Source organism: Salvelinus namaycush, chromosome 38 (assembly GCF_016432855.1).
Source record: "Salvelinus namaycush isolate Seneca chromosome 38, SaNama_1.0, whole genome shotgun sequence".
In the NCBI taxonomy this organism is placed as follows: Eukaryota; Metazoa; Chordata; class Actinopteri; order Salmoniformes; family Salmonidae; genus Salvelinus; species Salvelinus namaycush.
Window position 1 is genome coordinate 21,280,571 of NC_052344.1, and position 20,941 is coordinate 21,301,511.

The following is a 20,941-nucleotide window of genomic DNA, read 5'->3' on the forward strand; positions in this document are numbered from 1 at the left end:
TTAACCACATGAAAGATTGGTATTTTTCTTCGTAATCATTTCACAATATAGTGGAGAACTCTATGCACCAATCCATTGTAACAATTGCATTACAGAAAAACCTAAGAAGGAAGCGCTAAATAGAATTTAACCAATGAGAGAGAAGAACAGGAGACATAGTGATTGACGGGAGCGTCGCCCACTTAATTTATTCCCATTTTAGATTGACGTAACATATTGACCAATCACGTACTAATTTCTTGAAGCTACGGACCAATTATAGTAAGCCATTTATTGAAATGGGCGTTAATGTTTCCAAGTGGCTTTAGGGCGACCGCAGTCAGTGTATTCTTGTATCTGACTTGTGAATGTGGCAACGGCGAGTCAGGGAGGGGTGAACCGGTGTTTGGATTTTTATATTCAAGTAACGATAGCTAGTTTATAGTCATAGCTTGTGATATATATTTAGAAACAACAACGGAATCACGATTTTTGTTTGGATTATTATTGTCTAACCCGAAGAGAATATGAAAAATAACATGGGGCGGTAGGGGATGTTGAAATGATTATCTGCGAGGATTCATAGCACAAGCTATTTTTTTTTCCGTTTTCCCCACTTCGGATTTATTTTACATACGGTGGGAAAGCCGGAAAAGCCGCCGGACAGCGGGCGGAGAGGATGGACCAGGCGAATATCCTGAGAAAGTTCATCCAAGAGGTCTGTGTTATGCGAGAAGGGGACCAGAAAGGAGAGGATAACTTCGGCAGTGACTTTATGGTGAGACCGGCCAGACATCCTTCCCTTCTCCCTCTCTCGAACACACACGAGCAGCTCTAACCTGTTTCTCAGCGCTAACCGACAAAAAGGTGATGTGTCGACTGTTTAGCTTCAACACAATGGATTCATGAGTTTTCAGTCGATAGTGTCTCTGTCTGCGTTTGTTTTTTGTTCCTCGTGATGCTTCCTTTTGGCTTTTCCCGTGTGAACGTTCCCTGCAAGGCGGCTTGCTATGCAATCCTGAGGGCGGAGGGACACATTTCTCGTGCAATTCCCTCATACAAATCTCCAGGCTTGTAATTTAATGCGGCCTAAAATTGTCACATTTAGAAATGTGCATATTGCCTCCCTTCTAATCGGAAAGCTAAGAGTTTTTCAGTACAGTACTTTAACGGTATCCAGTTCAATAATATAGGCGTGGGTGCCAGGCGTCCCAAACCAGCCACGCGAGTGTAGTAATCGATGCGCTCTTGACTTTACGTTAGCAAGAGCTAACGTTAGCTGGTTACCTAGCTTGTCAAGCGTGCCTGTCAAACTTTCGTACCACCATGGCCTAAAATCTTAATGAACATGCTTGCTCGCTGCATGTTTTGAATATTGACAGTTTCATTGGCAGACGTCGATTAACTCAAGACCAGAAAGCTTTGTCAACTTCCCTCCATTGACAGTAGGCTGGCTAGCTAGCATGAGCCGAGTTGGCAATCGTGCTTTTCATCGTATTAATAACGTTAGCAGGAAATTATTTGCTTGGTAGATTGCTGTATTCAATGGAAATACAAAACCGTTTATAAATAGACTACCTTATTTATCGGAAATAAACTGGAATGCGTGCATACCAGACATTACTAACTGGGTGGCTAGCTGGCTAACTTTTCCCAAGTCCCACTCCCTAGCTACTTCTTTGTCCATGACTTCCGATTTCGTGTTTATCTCAATATATTGGTATTGTATTCTCCACATCATATTCCTGATATTACATAGCTGACATAATCAATCTGTATTCGTATTAATTTTCTGCGAGGATTTAGTGTTGAACAGAAAACGGGTTGGTATGTGGTGATGATCTGTCTGGCCTGTCCCAGCCAGTCAGACAGCTATGTCGGTGGGGTCTGAAATAGGGAGTTGACGGATGTTGCGCAAGGATCAGGGACAGTGCGAAATTAGGATTGTGAAAGGAAGTGGTTTATAGCAGGGTTTCCCAAACTCTGCTCTTGGTCCCTCTGGGTAAGTGTTTTGGGTTTTGCCCTAGCACTACACAGCTGATTCAAATAATCAAACTTGATGACCAAAACCAAAACGTGCACCCAGGACCGTGTTTGGGAAACCCTGGTTTATAGCACGACATGCTCCACCTTTGTCACTGAGTTGTAACTACATATTGTTACTACACATGCTCAAGGTTGTTTATAACTTTTTAAATTCCAATCCTCCCATTAAAATAGTAATGCAGTCTGACAAGATGTTAGCACCACTTGAAAGGTTAATGATTTTTAGGTTAGGCTGGCCGACATATGACCACCACCCTCAACATGTTATATTTTTTACCTGGAACATTTTGGGGCTTTTGTCCAACTCAGTCACTTATAAATCCTCCCCTATCCTTGGCCCTGTTCTGACTGACTAGATGTAACTAACTTATCACCCAATGACTGATTGTATTGGCAACAACTAAAAATCCAATAGCCTGTGTGACAGAGGCCTGTTCAGTATTGACACGTTAATGTGTCTGCGTAGCAGAATACCACAGTAATCCACCACATGCAAATGAATACCAACAGTGGTTTATATTTTTTTATAAGCCTGAGGCGCTTGATAGCGGGTTGGTAGTGCACAACTTTTGACCAGGGCCCATAGGGTTATGGTGAGAAGTAGGGGACTAGTATGCAGGGAATAGGATGCCATTTCGGGTACACCCTAGGGTAAGTTGGAGGGGCGGCGGCAGGGCCCTATGACATACCTACTACTGTATTTAACTGCCACTCGCCTCTCAGAAAGCAGAGGTGATTTTATGACACCAGCACACACTGGAAAGCATGGGTGTCTGGAAATGGCCACAACAGTAACCATGTTTCTTTGTGAGACTGTCATGTTCAATGTCGGTCAGCATTGATTGATCCTAGCAAGCACTAAGAAGAATGTAGGCTAGGGAGGCTACATAGGGGCTAACTGAGCCCCCTTTATGATGTAGTGCTAGCCTGGGGTATGTGAATGTAGCTCAGCCTGGGCTATATCTTCTGGCCAATCAAAATGAACCTGAGTGAGCTCTGTCTGTCATAGCCAGGGGGCAGGAAGACAGGAGAGGGCCTGGGTTGCCATTCGTGTAAAGATGACATCCAGTGCTGGAGCTGTTGTTCGTCACAATGTGAGGCTGTGTGTCATTGTGTTATCTGATCTGACAACCTTCATACCAGTGCCAACAGAGAGTGGATGTGGATATGGAAGGGAGATGCTGGCTTTGGCATTATGATGGACAGACGGCTGAGATCAGGATCACAGGCCTCCCAATATATTATTCACACCCAGACCCGACCCGTGTGACCGAGAGGCCCGTGTGACCGAGAGGCCCGTGTGACCGAGAGGCCCGTGTGACCGAGAGGCCCGTGTGACCGAGAGGCCCGTGTGACCGAGAGGCCCGTGTGACCGAGAGGCCCGTGTGACCGAGAGGCCCGTGTGACCGAGAGGCCCGTGTGACCGAGAGGCCCGTGTGACCGAGAGGCCCGTGTGACCGAGAGACCAAGGCCCGTTGATGTGGTCTTGACACTGAGACCACATGACTGAGTCTCTGCCAGAGAGACACTCAAGAACATAAACCTGCCTGCCTACTTACCCACATCTACTGTAGTGATCAGGAGACAAGAGTTCCCTGACATCTACAGCAGGGAATTCAATAGTGAGGCGTGCCACACCAAATCTGGATAGAGGGGGTTAAATCTCCTACTGTCTGTCTACAGTGGTACCACCCTCACTACCATTAAACCAGTGTAGAGCTAGACAAGAGGCTATACCAACTAGACTTGAGGCTATACCAACTAGACTTGAGGCTATACCAACTAGACTTGAGGCTATACCAACTAATAAAGCTCTGTCTCTGGAAGGTTTAAGTGTGATATGAATCACTGTATGTTCATAGCCCTGTGAGACATGTATCTAGTCAGTTTTAAAGGGAAATGTCATGCTGAGCGGAAGGCATTTTAGGCTTGGGAAGGAAGGCCCATTTTCAGTGGATTAGTTGCAGGGAGCAGGCTAATGCTGCTCTTGTTAATCTGAGTAGATTTGTTTTTCTTTGTGTGTTTGTGTACACTAACATGCCGGCAGATGGATTGAGCTTTATTTTTGAGGAACTCCTGAAAAACAGGCTGCAGTTGAGCAACTACAGAGGCTGGCATGTGTGAGAAGTAGGCTGGCTAGCTAGCTACTGTGTGTGAGAGATTGCATTCCGGTGACTCCAGCACTTAGCATGATTCAGGAGCTCTTGCACCCTACCCCACATATTTGTCAAGCTCCTATCATCACACATGCTGAGCAGGGAGGAAGCTCCCCTGTTACACACCGGTATAGAGCCCCATATATCTCCTGTATCGAGAGCCCCATATTTCCCCTGTATCGAGAGCCCCGTATTTCCCCTGTATCGAGAGCCCCGTATTTCCCCTGTATCGAGAGCCCCGTATTTCCCCTGTATCGAGAGCCCCGTATTTCCCCTGTATCGAGAGCCCCGTATTTCCCCTGTATCGAGAGCCCCGTATTTCCCCTGTATCGAGAGCCCCGTATTTCCCCTGTATCGAGAGCCCCGTATTTCCCCTGTATCGAGAGCCCCGTATTTCCCCTGTATCGAGAGCCCCGTATTTCCCCTGTATCGAGAGCCCCGTATTTCCCCTGTATCGAGAGCCCCGTATTTCCCCTGTATCGAGAGCCCCGTATTTCCCCTGTATCGAGAGCCCCGCATTTCCCCTGTATCGAGAGCCCCGCATTTCCCCTGTATCGAGAGCCCCGCATTTCCCCTGTATCGAGAGCCCCGCATTTCCCCTGTATCGAGAGCCCCGTATTTCCCCCTGTATCGAGAGCCCCGTATTTCCCCCTGTATCGAGAGCCCCGCATTTCCCCTGTATCGAGAGCCCCGCATTTCCCCTGTATCGAGAGCCCCGCATTTCCCCTGTATCGAGAGCCCCGCATTTCCCCGCCATGTCCTTCTCCATGTCTGCATGCTAAGTAAGCCCCCAGTCACCATGGTTATAGGAAGCTGGCTAGTTAGCATAGCGATGTGCTACAGTTAGCTGTCCTTGATGTGCTCCTGGGTAATCAGCTTGATGAGGTGGAGATGACAGGAGAGGAGAGCTGCTATCCCAGCACACACATGTACACACTAGGGGTGTAACGGTTCACCAGGTATTGCGCTTTTGGGGTCACGGTTGTCTGTCTGTTGTGAAGTCATTCACTATGTCCCTGGCGTTGTCTGTCTGTTGGGACATCATTCACTATGTCCCTGGCGTTGTCTGTCTGGTGTGACATCATTCACTATGTCCCTGGCGTTGTCTGTCTGTTGGGACATCATTCACTATGTCCCTGGCGTTGTCTGTCTGGTGTGACATAATTCACTATGTCCCTGGCGTTGTCTGTCTGGTGTGACAAGGATTGTTATGTTGGGCCTCTCAAGTAGAAGTCTAAAAAGTTGGACCAGTTCCGAAATGGACCTGGGCCTTTCCCAACCAGACAAACATGCATAAATACATTTTTCAATATAGAGACCTGTTCCGAACGGACCTGAGGACATCCAGTTCCGTATAGACATGGTTGGATCCGAGGTGGGGGAAGCAGCAGTCCGTTTGTAAGCTACTTTTTCTATTAACCAGAGCTGATACAGCGCTAGGGAGAACAGGCGAAGGAGGGGCCTTGCGGTGTCCCCTGAGTGAGTAACACAGGAGCATGGAGGGAGAGAGAGGCAGACTGCAAGCAACCAACCACCACTGCAGCGCGCCAGCACCGGCCACTGCGTCCGGCCACAGCACCGGCCACTGCGTCCGGCCACAGCACCGGCCACTGCGTCCGGCCACAGCACCGGCCACTGCGTCCGGCCACAGCGTCCGGCCACAGCGTCCGGCCACAGCGTCCGGCCACAGCGTCCGGCCACAGCGTCCGGCCACAGCGTCCGGCCACAGCGTCCGGCCACAGCGTCCGGCCACTGCGTCCGGCCACTGCGCCGCACCGGCCACTGCGCCGTGGTACCTAGTTAGTCAGCTAGTGTGTTTGTTTGATCACCATTGCACACCTCTAAGGTTAAACAGTGATCAGAGCACTACAGTGTTGTTCTTCCCTGTTTTATTTGATATATATAGTCTAGGCCCTAGTTTAGATTAGTAATCTCTCTGTGCATAGTGTAATCTCTCTGTGCATAGTGTAATCTCTCTGTGCATAGTGTAATCTCTCTGTGCATAGTGTAATCTCTCTGTGCATAGTGTAATCTCTCTGTGCATAGTGTAATCTCTCTGTGCATAGTGTAATCTCTCTGTGCATAGTGTAATCTCTCTGTGCATAGTGTAATCTCTCTGTGCATAGTGTAATCTCTCTGTGTATAGTGTAATCTCTCTGTGTATAGTGTAATCTCTCTGTGCATAGTGTAATCTCTCTGTGCATAGTGTAATCTCTCTGTGCATAGTGTAATCGTAGGTGTGCAGTTTAAACGTAGGTGTGCAGTGTAAACACATGAGTGATGACAGGAGACTGTCCTGCTGGAGGTAATGCATCACCACTGCCATGATAATCTGACGCCTGCTCAGCCCTGCTGTGCCTTGCATACAAATCCATGAATATGACCTTCAGAGAAGGTGTGTCTGGGGTTGCTGTGCACTCCAGAGAGTAGGTGTGAGGATTCTTCCTCTGTGATACTCACTACTGACTGTGAGATTATGGTAGTGACTACATGAACCACAGCCTAAGTGCTAAAAATGCTGAGCGATTTAAACAGGATGATATTTAAAAAATCCCAGAAATGTTCCATACGCACCAAAAGCTTATTCATCTAATTTGTTTTGCACAAATTTGTTTACATCCCTGTTGGTGAGCATGTCTCCTTTTGCCAAGATAATCCATCCACCTGACTGGTGTGGCATATCAAGAAGCTGATTAAACAGCATGATCATTACACAGGTGCACCTTGTGCTAGGGACAATAAAAGGCCACTCTAAAATGTGCAGTTTTGTCACACAACACAATACCACAAATTGAGTTAGCATGTTGACTGCAGGAATGTCCACCAGAGCTGTTGCCAGATAATTGGATGTTCATTTCTCTATCTCTACATTTCTCTACCATAAACTGCCTCCAGCTTCGTTTTAGAGAATTTGGCAGTATGGCCAACCGGCCTCACAACCGCAGACCACGTGTAACCACACCAGCCCAGGACATCCACATCCAGCTTCTTTACCTGCGGAATCTTCTGAGGGGGTGTGCTTGAGGTGCTAATGAGCATTTCTGTCTGTAATAAAGCCCTTTTGTGGGGATAAACTCATTCTGATAGGCTGGGCCTTGCCCACCTATGGCTGCACCCCTGCCCATTCATGTGAAATCCATATATTAGGGCCTAATGAATTTATTTCAATTGACTGATTTCCTTATATGAACTATAACTCAGTAAAAGCTTTGAAATTGTTGCATGTTGCGGTTATATATTTTTAGTTCAGTATACTTTCCCTTCTCGTAGATGTTTATCCCCCACCCGGGCGACTACTGAAGGGAGACCGTGAGATCCGGTTGGTAGTTGAGCAGACCATGTCAAACACAATGACTGTGTACACGGAGGATACCAAACATCAAGAACACTTCTCTAATATTTAGTTGCACCCCCTTTGCCCTCAGAACAGCCTCAATTCATTGGGTCATGGACTCTACAAGGTGTCGAAAGAGTTCTGGCCCATGTTGACTCTAATGCTTCCTACAGTTGTGTCAAGTTGGCTGGATGTCCTTTGGGTGGTGGACCATTCTTGATACACACAGGAAACTTGAGCGTGAAAAACCCAGCCGTTCTTGGCACTAACCGGTACACCGTTCAAAGGCACTTAATTATTTTGTCTTTCCCATTCAGCTTCTGAGTGACACACATACACAATCGATGTCTCAATTTTCTCATGGCTTAATCCTTCTTTAACCTGTCTCCTCCCCTTCATCTACACTGATTGAAGTGGATTTAACTGGTGACATCAATAAGGGATCATATCTTTCACCTGGATTCACCTGGTCAGCCTGTCATGGAAAGTGTTCTTAATGTTTTGTACACTCAGTGTATCCTGTATATCAATAAGGAGTGGGGGAAAAGTTGCCTGTGCATTGATAAGCAAACCAAAGGCGGCATTAACAATAAGTAATCAAATAATTATGGAACTTCTAAAAGCCTATTTCACACCATAGCCTGCTGAATTTGCAAGTTAACTTTTCTTTCATTTGGATTTTGGCACAAATGAAAATGTGACTGACTCGCCCATGGATTGATGGTCCAGCATTGTTTCAATGAAAAGTTTCTGCGTTGGATTAGCTATGTGCGACATGCACAGTTACATGCCTGCACAGTTACATGCCTGCACAGTTACATGCCTGCACAGTTACATGCCTGCTAGAGTTAGAAGCAGGTGGATGAGCAATACCCATCGTCGTGGTACTGATGAAGCCTGAGCTGGAATGTGAAGCTAACTGAAGCTGGCTAGCTTTAGAAAACCCAGAGTAGATGTAGCTTGCTTCGTAGGATACCCCCTCTGGAAACAAACAGGTGTGTGTTTATTTGCTGAAATGTGTGCAGATACCCGGCTACTGAAAGGGACAGGTGGCTATTTGAGACTGCGTTTGAATGGAAGTTTTACGGTGTTTCTGCTGTGCAAGTGATTAGACGTGTGTGTGTGTGTGTGTGTGTGTGTGTGTCACAGCGTGTCGTTGGAAGCTTTAGTGGGATCAAAGCTGACCCATAAAGTTAGAACAGTCCCAGAGCCTGTCTGAGCTCCACGGATTCTAATCCCCAGGAAATGATGCTGTAATGCCCCTCTGTCTGTCTAACCACTTGGCCCTTGCTTGGTCCGTGTGTTTCCTCATGATCATAGAGAAAGTGTCTGTGTGAGATGGAAGAGTGTGAACTGATTCACTAAAGTGTATTAATAGGTTAATGGGTGACTAGGCTGAGGTCTATTTGGATGTTTGTTGACCTAGTCTTAGGACAGAGTACAGTACTGGTATTCTATTTGACAATCCACAGTCACATCGGATTGAGGGAGATGGAGGGAAGGAGCTAGATAGAGGGGATAGACCAGGCCATTAGAGATGGTCTGTGACCTCCAGCACCCCCTTCCTCCTCTTCTGTTCAGCACTGCTTTGATGTCTGGGCCAGTGGATCCTCTCATGATTTCATTCACTTCTTCTAAAACACAATAGCACACATACTGATGCTGTGTGTTAGAGTGTGTGTTTATTGCCTGGGGCGTTGTCTGTCTGAACGTCAGACTGTCTGTCTTCAGGGTCCAGGAGAGTCTAGGACTGCACACTGCTGCTGCCTCTCCTCCTCCCTCTGTTTCCCTCCTATACTGACTGACTGGATATTTAGATGGTATATTTAGCTATATTCTACTGTATAGACCTGACTGACTGGATATTTAGATGGTATATTTAGCTATATTCTACTGTATAGACCTGACTGACTGGATATTTAGATGGTATATTTAGCTATATTCTACTGTATAGACCTGACTGACTGGATATTTAGATGGTATATTTAGCTATATTCTACTGTATAGACCTGACTGTGTCTGAGTGTTTTTAGGTTGGCACTGCAGTCAAGCCGGGCTAGAGGGAGAGAGGGAAGGAGAGAGAGGATCAAGCCCCTGCACCGCTCTGGTCTGTGTGACTCCTACTTCCTGTGTTTGGTCTGAAACCCCCCCCCCCCCCCCCCCCCTGAGAAAATGGTCACACACATTCATCCTGTTTTCCTGTGCTGCTCATTCCTCCGTTCTGTTCCGCCGCGTCCTCCACACTCGCTGGTCCCACCTAAGAGAGGAAGCTATAAAGTCTGTCTGCTGAAGGTTCCCTTGCCTCATACTGTTGCTCCTCCAGTCCACTGTCATGTGAGAAGTGACCATTCTAGCCTCTAACCCCCTAAGCCCTGTCAATAATAGCCTAGCCCGTGTGCCTCCTCTTTCCTCTCTCGGTCTCTGTCTGTCTCTGTCTCTGTCTCTGTCTCTGTCTCTGTCTCTGTCTCTGTCTCTGTCTCTGTCTCTGTCTCTGTCCCAGTACCAGTCAAAAGTTTGGACACACCTACTCATTCCAGGGTTCTTTATTTTTTACTATTTTCTACGTTGTAGAATACTAGTGATGACATCAAAACTATGAAATAACACACATGGAATCATGTAGTAACCAAGAAAATAATCTGGATTGACTGACCTTCATGTCTTAAAGTAATTATGGACTGTTGTTTCTCTTTGCTTATTTTAGCTGTTCTTGCCGTAATAGGGACATGGTCTTTTACCAAATAGGGCTATCTTCTGTATACCACCCCTACCTTGTCACAACACAACTGATTGGCTCAAACGCATTAAGAAGGAAAGAAATTCCACACATTAACTTTTAACAAGGCATACCTGTTAATTGATATGTATTCCAGGTGACTACCTTATGAAGCTGGTTGAGAGAATGCCAAGAGTGTGCAAAGCTGTTATCAAGGCAAAGGGTGGTTACTTTGAAGAATCTCAAATATACTTTGATTTGTTTAACACTTTTTTTTGTTACTTCATTATTCCATATGTAATTTCATAGTTTTGATGTCTTCACTGTTATTCTACAATGTAGAAAATAGTACAAATTAAGAAAAACCCTTGAATGAGTAGGTGTGTTCAAACTTGTGATGTATGTATGTATATATATATATATATATGTGTGTGTCTGTGTGTGTGTGTGTGTGTGTGTGTTATGTCTGTCTGTAACCAGGCCTGTAGGTGTGCTCTCTACTCTTGTCTGCTGGCTCAATAATGGAACACTTAGCCCTGCGTGTCTTTTTCTTACAAACACACCAACAACATTCCTTCGTTTTATGTTGCCATTTGCAGTACATTCCTGGAGCATAGAGGTCATGCATGCATCTCACACCTCCTGCTGCGACGGCCCTTCTACTGACACACACACACACACACACACACACACACACACACACACACACACACACACACACACACACACACACAGAGAGAGAGAAGCACTCCGCAGCTCTTCAGGGACGTTATACTTTTTCAGTGTGATTGAACATTGTGATTGAACAGTGTGATTGAACAGTCAAATCAAATTGTATTTGTCACATGCGCCGAATACAACAAGTGTAGACTTTACCGTGAAATACTTACTTATGAGCCCTTTCCCAACAATGTGCTTAAAAAGTATGAAAATTAACAAATGTGAAGGGTTCTGAATACTTTCTGAGTGCACTGTATGGAAGTCTGAATAAAATAATTGTCTTCACGGATACGGTTGGATTTTGTCCAGGCTACTTTGAAGCAAGGTAAAACATGCCTCATATGTAGTAAAATGTTTAGGTTTCAAACTATTTAAGTAGCTATATGTTTTAAAATGAATTCTGCCTCCAGCTCATTACAAAGTGGTGTGTGACGTGGTGATGAAGCCTGGCCCCCGTTGCCTGTTCATCTGAATGGCGAATGGGAAGTGCTCTTCAGTTCATCTGAATGGCGAATGGGAAGTGCTCTTCAGTTCATCTGAATGGCGAATGGGAAGTGCTCTTCAGTTCATCTGAATGGCGAATGGGAAGTGCTCTTCAATTACCAGTTGAGGTGTGACGTGGTGATGAAGCCTGGCCCCCGTTGCCTGTTCATCTGAATGGCGAATGGAAAGTGCTCTTCAGTTCATCTGAATGGCGAATGGGAAGTGCTCTTCAGCTCATTTGAATGGCGAATGGGAAGTGCTCTTCAATTACCAGTTGAGAAATAATGAGTAGATCTTCTTAATCGTGGCCCAAAAACTATTTAAAAAATTGTTACGCAATGATTGGGTTTATAAAAACACCTTCTGACACACTTTCTGTTCCAAGGCTCTATCTGTATGCTGTGCACGATACATAACAAAGATATGCACAGGCCAATTTAATTTCACTAAATGATGCAAATTAACCCGTAGTCCGATAAGTATGACTGGTGTGATCAACTGGTGTTTCCATCAACAATTGGCCGGTGCAAATTTAATTTATTAGCTTTTCAAAACAAACACAAAAAATTGTCCGAAAGCCGGCTATTACTGGCTAACGAAAATCTTGGCGCTATAGTATGTCGTGAGAGGGCATATGACGATGTGCTGAAAATCTAGCCACTGGGCTGTGGAGCTGACCAGACAGGAAGTGGTGCTTGTAGCCAGTGATGTCGGAGGGCAGAACATCACGTCACACCAGAAAACGCCCTCTACTACAGTACATCCACAGGTGTTTCCTGTGGCCTGGCTGGCACTGAGCGCTGTGAACGACCCTTCACTAACACACAGATTGATGTTCACACACACACTCTCACACACACATCCTTCCTGTGCCCCCCCCTGCTACTCTGCCAAGTGGTGTACAGTAGTTCTACAGAACTGCCTTTGTGACTGTAGACCTCAGTGGAAAATCTCAGTAACCCACAGGCAACACACACACACACACACACACACACTTGTCCAGCAGGCTGAGGCGTGGTCCCCTACTGATTTGCTGATGTAAGGAGAGACCCTGACTCAGGACAGTAACTACTGAGACTACTACAATAGTTATCTAAGGGAGGTCGTCTTGGCTATAATGTCAAGTCAGAACAAAGTTTCTCTTTTTGTTCTGTTTTCTTCCTGGTCCCGGGGCTGCTGGGAGCTGTGCTGGAGAGGAGGATGATGGATAATTAAGCAGAGCACTGCACTTCCTCCTCTGCCCCGTGCGTGTTGATGGGGCCCTATGGGGACGTCAGTAATTGGTCTTCTCTCTCTACCCTGTTTCCGCCTCCCAGGTTTTTAGGGCGATTAGGGAAACAAGACTTTAGCTAGTGATGAACAGTCTTTTTTTACTGCTGTGGTGTGGGCTTGTGCATGTGCACACACACTAGGCCAACTCACTTACACAGTCACTCAAACACGTTCTGCTGTAGCTCAGTGATTTTCCATTGAAGCAGATGTGTGGAGAGAAATGTTCCAAGCTCTGGGTTGGTTCTACTCCAGTAGTACAGTGTGAGTTCTACGAGTCTCCAGTCATCACTTCACACTCGGCATGTTCTCACTGTGGCCTGCTGGGTACAGCAACACCTCACCCAGGCCTGACACTGTGGCCTGCTGGGTACAGCAACACCTCACCCAGGCCTGACACTGTGGCCTGCTGGGTACAGCAACACCTCACCCAGGCCTGACACTGTGGCCTGCCGGGTACAGCAACACCTCACCCAGGCCTGACACTGTTGCCTGCCGGGTACAGCAACACCTCACCCAGGCCTTACACTGTGGCCTGCCGGGTACAGCAACACCTCACCCAGGCCTGACACTGTGGCCTGCCGGGTACAGCAACACCTCACCCAGGCCCGACACTGTGGCCTGCCGGGTACAGCAACACCTCACCCAGGCCTGACACTGTGGCCTGCCGGGCACAGCAACACCTCACCCAGGCCTGACACTGTGACCTGCCGGGTACAGCAACAGCTCACCCAGGCCTGACACTGTGGCCTGCTGGGTACAGCAACACCTCACCCAGGCCCGACACTGTGGCCTGCTGGGTACAGCAACACCTCACCCAGGCCTGACACTGTGGCCTGACAGGCACAGCAACACCTCACCCAGGCCTGACACTGTGGCCTGCTGGGTACAGCAACACCTCACCCAGGCCCGACACTGTGGCCTGCCGGGCACAGCAACACCTCACCCAGGCCCGACACTGTGGCCTGCCGGGTACAGCAACACCTCACCCAGGCCCGACACTGTGGCCTGACAGGCACAGCAACACCTCACCCAGGCCTGACACTGTGGCCTGCTGGGTACAGCAACACCTCACCCAGGCCTGACACTGTGGCCTGCCGGGTACAGCAACACCTCACCCAGGCCCGACACTGTGGCCTGCCAGGCACAGCAACAGCTCACCCAGGCCCTACACTGTTGCCTGCCGGGTACAGCAACACCTCACCCAGGCCCGACACTGTGGCCTGCCGGGTACAGCAACACCTCACCCAGGCCTGACACTGTGGCCTGCTGGGTACAGCAACACCTCACCCAGGCCTGACACTGTGGCCTGCTGGGTACAGCAACACCTCACCCAGGCCTGACACTGTGGCCTGCCGGGTACAGCAACACCTCACCCAGGCCCGACACTGTGGCCTGCCGGGTACAGCAACACCTCACCCAGGCCCGACACTGTGGCCTGCCGGGTACAGCAACACCTCACCCAGGCCCGACACTGTGGCCTGCCGGGTACAGCAACACCTCACCCAGGCCCGACACTGTGGCCTGCCGGGCACAGCAACACCTCACCCAGGCCTGACACTGTGGCCTGCTGGGTACAGCAACACCTAACCCAGGCCTGACACTGTGGCCTGCTGGGCACAGCAACACCTCACCCAGGCCTAATGACAGATGTGGAGTCTCCCGCATTGTAGAATGACTCTCTCTCTCACACACACACACACAGACACAGACACAGACACAGACACACAGACACCCACTCAGACCTCACGCTTCAGGCTCCATTAGTGTGTAGCCTATGTGTTCTCTCCCAGTAGCTAGCACTAGGCTAGCCTGCTGATGCTAATCTGCTGACTATATGTTCTCTCCCAGTAGCTAGCACTAGGCTAGCCTGCTGATGCTAATCTGCCGACTAAGGTACAGTAATGTCTCTGTTAGATGTTCTGCCTGGGGTAATGTTAATAATCATCATCATTATGTTTGTCCTAATGCTGCTGTTATGTTTCTGTTAGATGGTACAGCTGATGAAAGTTAGCGTAGCGTCCTGCTGGCCTCATCTGACACTGCTGAATAGTAGCCTGCGCTAGAATGGTCTGGCTCAAACTGGGCAATGTCTGGGGAAGCCTTATCCTGGGATCTACATGCTCTAGCCAAGTCCTCTGACTATCAATAACTGTCTGTGACAACAATAATCTCAACAACAATAGTCAGCCGGAGACTTGGCCAAGTAGTCTAGGAAGTGGATGTGACGCTGCCTGAGATTGGTTGACACGGAATGTGAATGCAAGGGGCAACATTCTCCATTCTCCATGCAGACATGGGTCCTATCCTAATAGGCAACTGGATTGTATTGACATAACGATGATAAATGATGGTGGAAGGTACAACACTCCATATAGGTCTGAACACTCTCCGTTTCTCTCTGGATGTAGATCAAAACCTAGTGGTGTTTCGGTCAACCATAACCCCATCAGACAAGCCTCCCCTCTGGACCCTGACTCACCCCAGAGAGAGAGAGCCCTGGGAGGGACTGCAGGGGGGAGACGGGGAGGGAGGTAGGGGAGAGGTCCGCATCACTTCCCCCTCTGCTTCTTGTATAGCGGTGACTTCACCAACAGGGCTCAATTAGCCCAAATGTGGCTCTGCTGCTGCTAAATATAGTACAGTGACTCTGCCTGGAAGTCCAACCCCTCTAATACTGATGCTTAAGTTGATTACAGTTATAATAAGTGGAGAGGGAGAACAAGTTGACAATAGAGGCAGATGTGCAAGCCGTTAAACACACACCCCCATATACGTTAGTATAGAGACCGATGTAGGACCCTTGAACATCTGAGTTACGGAAAACCTGGCCGGTATCACGGAATCCAGACATTAAAACGGAATTCAACAATGTATTGAACTTAGAAGATAATGCTAGGACATGTTATCATGTAGTCAGATATAGGACTAGGACGTGTTATCATGTAGTCTGATATAGGACTAGGACGTGTTATCATGTAGTCAGATATAGGACTAGGACGTGTAGTCAGATTGTTATCATGTAGTCAGATATAGGACTAGGACGTGTTATCATGTAGTCAGATATAGGACTAGGACATGTTATCATGTAGTCAGATATAGGACTAGGACGTGTAGTCAGATTGTTATCATGTAGTCAGATATAGGACCGGGACATGTTATCATGTAGTCAGATATAGGACTAGGACGTGTTATCATGTAGTCTGATATAGGACTAGGACGTGTAGTCAGATTGTTATCATGTAGTCAGATATAGGACTAGGACGTGTTATCATGTAGTCAGATATAGGACTAGGACATGTTATCATGTAGTCAGATATAGGACTAGGACGTGTAGTCAGATTGTTATCATGTAGTCAGATATAGGACCGGGACATGTTATCATGTAGTCAGATACAGGACTAGGACGTGTTATCATGTAGTCAGATACAGGACCGGGACATGTTATCATGTAGTCAGATACAGGACCGGGACATGTTATCATGTAGTCAGATACAGGACCGGGACATGTAATCATGTAGTCAGATTGTTATCATGTAGTCAGATACAGGACTAGGACGTGTTATCATGTAGTCAGATTGTTATCATGTAGTCAGATACAGGACTAGGACGTGTTATCATGTAGTCAGATTGTTATCATGTAGTCAGATACAGGACTAGGACGTGTTATCATGTAGTCAGATTGTTATCATGTAGTCAGATATAGGACCGGGACATGTTATCATGTAGTCAGATACAGGACTAGGACGTGTTATCATGTAGTCAGATACAGGACTAGGATGTGTTATCATGTAGTCAGATACAGGACTAGGATGTGTTATCATGTAGTCAGATATAGGACTAGGATGTGTAGCCGGATACAGGACTAGGACGTGTAGCCGGATACAGGACTAGGATGTGTAGCCGGATACAGGACTAGGATGTGTAGCCGGATACAGGACTAGGATGTGTAGCCGGATACAGGACTAGGATGTGTAGCCGGATACAGGACTAGGATGTGTAGCCGGATACAGGACTAGGATGTGTAGCCGGATACAGGACTAGGATGTGTAGCCGGATACAGGACTAGGACGTGTAGCCGGATACAGGACTAGGACGTGTAGCCGGATACAGGACTAGGACGTGTAGCCGGATACAGGACTAGGACGTGTTATCGTGTAGTCAGATATAGGACTAGGACGTGTAGTCAATTGTTATCATGTAGTCAGATATAGGACCGGGACATGTTATCATGTAGTCAGATACAGGACTAGGACGTGTTATCATGTAGTCAGATACAGGACCGGGACATGTTATCATGTAGTCAGATACAGGACCGGGACATGTTATCATGTAGTCAGATACAGGACCGGGACATGTTATCATGTAGTCAGATACAGGACCGGGACATGTAATCATGTAGTCAGATTGTTATCATGTAGTCAGATACAGGACTAGTACGTGTTATCATGTAGTCAGATTGTTATCATGTAGTCAGATACAGGACTAGGACGTGTTATCATGTAGTCAGATTGTTATCATGTAGTCAGATATAGGACCGGGACATGTTATCATGTAGTCAGATACAGGACTAGGACGTGTTATCATGTAGTCAGATACAGGACTAGGATGTGTTATCATGTAGTCAGATATAGGACTAGGATGTGTTATCATGTAGTCAGATATAGGACTAGGATGTGTAGCCGGATACAGGACTAGGACGTGTAGCCGGATACAGGACTAGGATGTGTAGCCGGATACAGGACTAGGATGTGTAGCCGGATACAGGACTAGGATGTGTAGCCGGATACAGGACTAGGATGTGTAGCCGGATACAGGACTAGGATGTGTAGTCGGATACAGGACTAGGATGTGTAGCCGGATACAGGACTAGGACGTGTAGCCGGATACAGGACTAGGACGTGTAGCCGGATACAGGACTAGGACGTGTAGCCGGATACAGGACTAGGACGTGTAGCCGGATACAGGACTAGGACGTGTAGCCGGATACAGGACTAGGACGTGTTATCATGTAGTCAGATATAGGACTAGGACGTGTTATCATGTAGTCAGATACAGGACTAGGACGTGTAGCCGGATACAGGACTAGGACGTGTAGCCGGATACAGGACTAGGACGTGTTATCATGTAGTCAGATATAGGACTAGGACGTGTTATCATGTAGTCAGATATAGGGCTAGGACATGTTATCATGTAGTCAGATATAGGACTAGGACGTGTTATCATGTAGTCAGATATAGGACTAGGACGTGTAGTCATGTAGTCAGATATAGGGCTAGGACATGTTATCATGTAGTCGGATATAGGACTAGGACGTGTTATCATGTAGCCGGATACAGGACTAGGACGTGTAGCCGGATACAGGACTAGGACGTGTAGCCGGATACAGGACTAGGACGTGTAGCCGGATATAGGACTAGGACGTGTAGTCAGATTGTTATCATGTAGTCTGATATAGGACTAGGACGTGTTATCATGTAGTCAGATACAGGACTAGGACGTGTTATCATGTAGTCAGATATAGGACTAGGACATGTTATCATGTAGTCAGATATAGGACTAGGACGTGTTATCATGTAGTCAGATACAGGACTAGGACGTGTAGTCATGTAGTCAGATATAGGGCTAGGACATGTTATCATGTAGTCAGATATAGGACTAGGACGTGTAGTCATGTAGTCAGATATAGGGCTAGGACATGTTATCATGTAGTCAGATATAGGGCTAGGACGTGTAGTCAGATTGTTATCATGTAGTCAGATACAGGACCGGGACATGTTATCATGTAGTCAGATACAGGACTAGGACGTGTAGCCGGATACAGGACTAGGACGTGTAGCCGGATACAGGACTAGGACGTGTAGCCGGATACAGGACTAGGACGTGTAGCCGGATACAGGACTAGGACGTGTAGCCGGATACAGGACTAGGACGTGTTATCATGTAGTCAGATATACACTACCCTTCAAAAGTTTGGGGTCCCTTAGAAATGTCCTTGTTTTGAAAGAAAAGCACATTTTTGGACCATTAAAATAACATATAATTGATCAGAAGTACTGTGTAGACATTGTTAATGTTGTAAATGACTATTGTAGCTGGAAACGGCAGATTTATTTTGTATGTTTATGGAATATCTACATGGGTGTACAGAGGCCCATTATCAGCAACCATCATTCCTGTGTTCCAATGGCACGTTGTGTTAGCTAATCCAGGTTGATAATTTTTCCAAAAAACTGAATATCTTTTACAATGCTGTGTACTACTCCCTTCACAGAACAGCGCAGACTGGCTCTAACCAGAATAGAAAGAGGAGTGGGAGGCCCCGGTGCACAACTGAGCAAGAAGACAAGTACAGTAAAGGGAGTAGTACACAGCGCTGTACGAGATCTTCAGTTTCTTGGCAATTTCTCGCATGAAATAGCCTTCATTTCTCAGAACAAGAATAGACTGACGAGTTTCAGAAGAAAGTTCTTTGTTTCTGGCCATTTAGAGCCTGTAATCGAACCCACAAATGCTGATGCTCCAGATACTCAACTAGTCTAAAGAAGTCCAGTTTTATTGCTTCTTTAATCAGACACAACAGTTTTCACCTGTGCTAACATAATTGCAAACGGGTTTTCTAATGATCAATTAGCCTTTTAAAATGATAAACTTGGATTAGCTAACACAACGTGCCATTGGAACACAGGAGTGATGGTTGCTGATAATGGGCTTCTGTACGCCTACAGTTTGTGGACATTCCATAAACAATCTGCAGTTTCCAGCTACAATAGTCATTTACAACATTAACAATGTCTGCACTGTATTTCTAATCAATTTGATATTATTTTAATGGACAAAAATGGCCTTTCTTTCAAAAACAAGGGAATTTCTGAGTGACCCCACACTTTTGGGGGGATAACTACATGTAATCATGTAGTCAGATACAGGACCGGGACATGTTATCATGTAGTCAGATACAGGACCGGGACATGTTATCATGTAGTCAGATACAGGACCGGGACATGTTATCATGTAGTCAGATACAGGACCGGGACATGTAATCATGTAGTCAGATACAGGACCGGGACATGTAATCATGTATTCAGATACAGGACCGGGACATGTAATCATGTAGTCAGATACAGGACCGGGACATGTAATCATGTAGTCAGATACAGGACCGGGACATGTAATCATGTAGTCAGATACAGGACCGGGACATGTAATCATGTAGTCAGATACAGGACCGGGACATGTTATCATGTAGTCAGATACAGGACCGGGACATGTAGTCAGATACAGGACCGGGACATGTTATCATGTAGTCAGATACAGGACCGGGACATGTTATCATGTAGTCAGATACAGGACCGGGACATGTTATCATGTAGTCAGATACAGGACCGGGACATGTTATCATGTAGTCAGATACAGGACCGGGACATGTTATCATGTAGTCAGATACAGGACCGGGACATGTTATCATGTAGTCAGATACAGGACCGGGACATGTAATCATGTAGTCAGATACAGGACCGGGACATGTAATCATGTAGTCAGATACAGGACCGGGACATGTAATCATGTAGTCAGATACAGGACCGGGACGTGTAATCATGTAGTCAGATACAGGACCGGGACGTGTAATCATGTAGTCAGATACAGGACCGGGACGTGTAATCATGTAGTCAGATACAGGACCGGGACGTGTAATCATGTAGTCAGATACAGGACCGGGACATGTGATCATGTAGTCAGATACAGGACCGGGACATGTGATCATGTAGTCAGATACAGGACCGGGACATGTGATCATGTAGTCAGATACAGGACCGGGACATGTGATCATGTAGTCAGATACAGGACCGGGACATGTGATCATGTAGTCAGATACAGGACCGGGACATGTGATCATGTAGTCAGATACAGGACCGGGACATGTGATCATGTAGTCAGATACAGGACCGGGACATGTGATCATGTAGTCAGATACAGGACCGGGACATGTGATCATGTAGTCAGATACAGGACCGGGACATGTGATCATGTAGTCAGATACAGGACCGGGACATGTGATCATGTAGTCAGATACAGGACCGGGACATGTGATCATGTAGTCAGATACAGGACCGGGACATGTGATCATGTAGTCAGATACAGGACCGGGACATGTGATCATGTAGTCAGATACAGGACCGGGACATGTGATCATGTAGTCAGATACAGGACCGGGACATGTGATCATGTAGTCAGATA

At 46.8% G+C, this 20,941-nt stretch overlaps 1 protein-coding gene across 5 annotated transcripts in view; it reads left to right on the forward strand.

Moving 5' to 3' along the window:
• The first annotated feature begins 330 nt into the window (after positions 1-330).
• The window catches only part of ptpn12 (protein tyrosine phosphatase non-receptor type 12), a 95,151-nt gene continuing 74,540 nt past the window's right edge, over positions 331-20,941 (forward strand). For 4 of the 5 annotated variants that reach the window (XR_005473800.1, XR_005473801.1, XM_038978280.1 and 1 more), the window contains exon 1: positions 331-757. Coding sequence is in view for 2 of the 5 variants with exons in the window: in XM_038978280.1 (XP_038834208.1) it covers positions 659-757 (99 nt within the window). In the remaining 3 variants the exon portion in view is untranslated. Of the gene's footprint in view, positions 847-20,941 lie in introns of all 5 variants that reach the window. The other variant, XM_038978282.1, reaches the window with a different exon arrangement.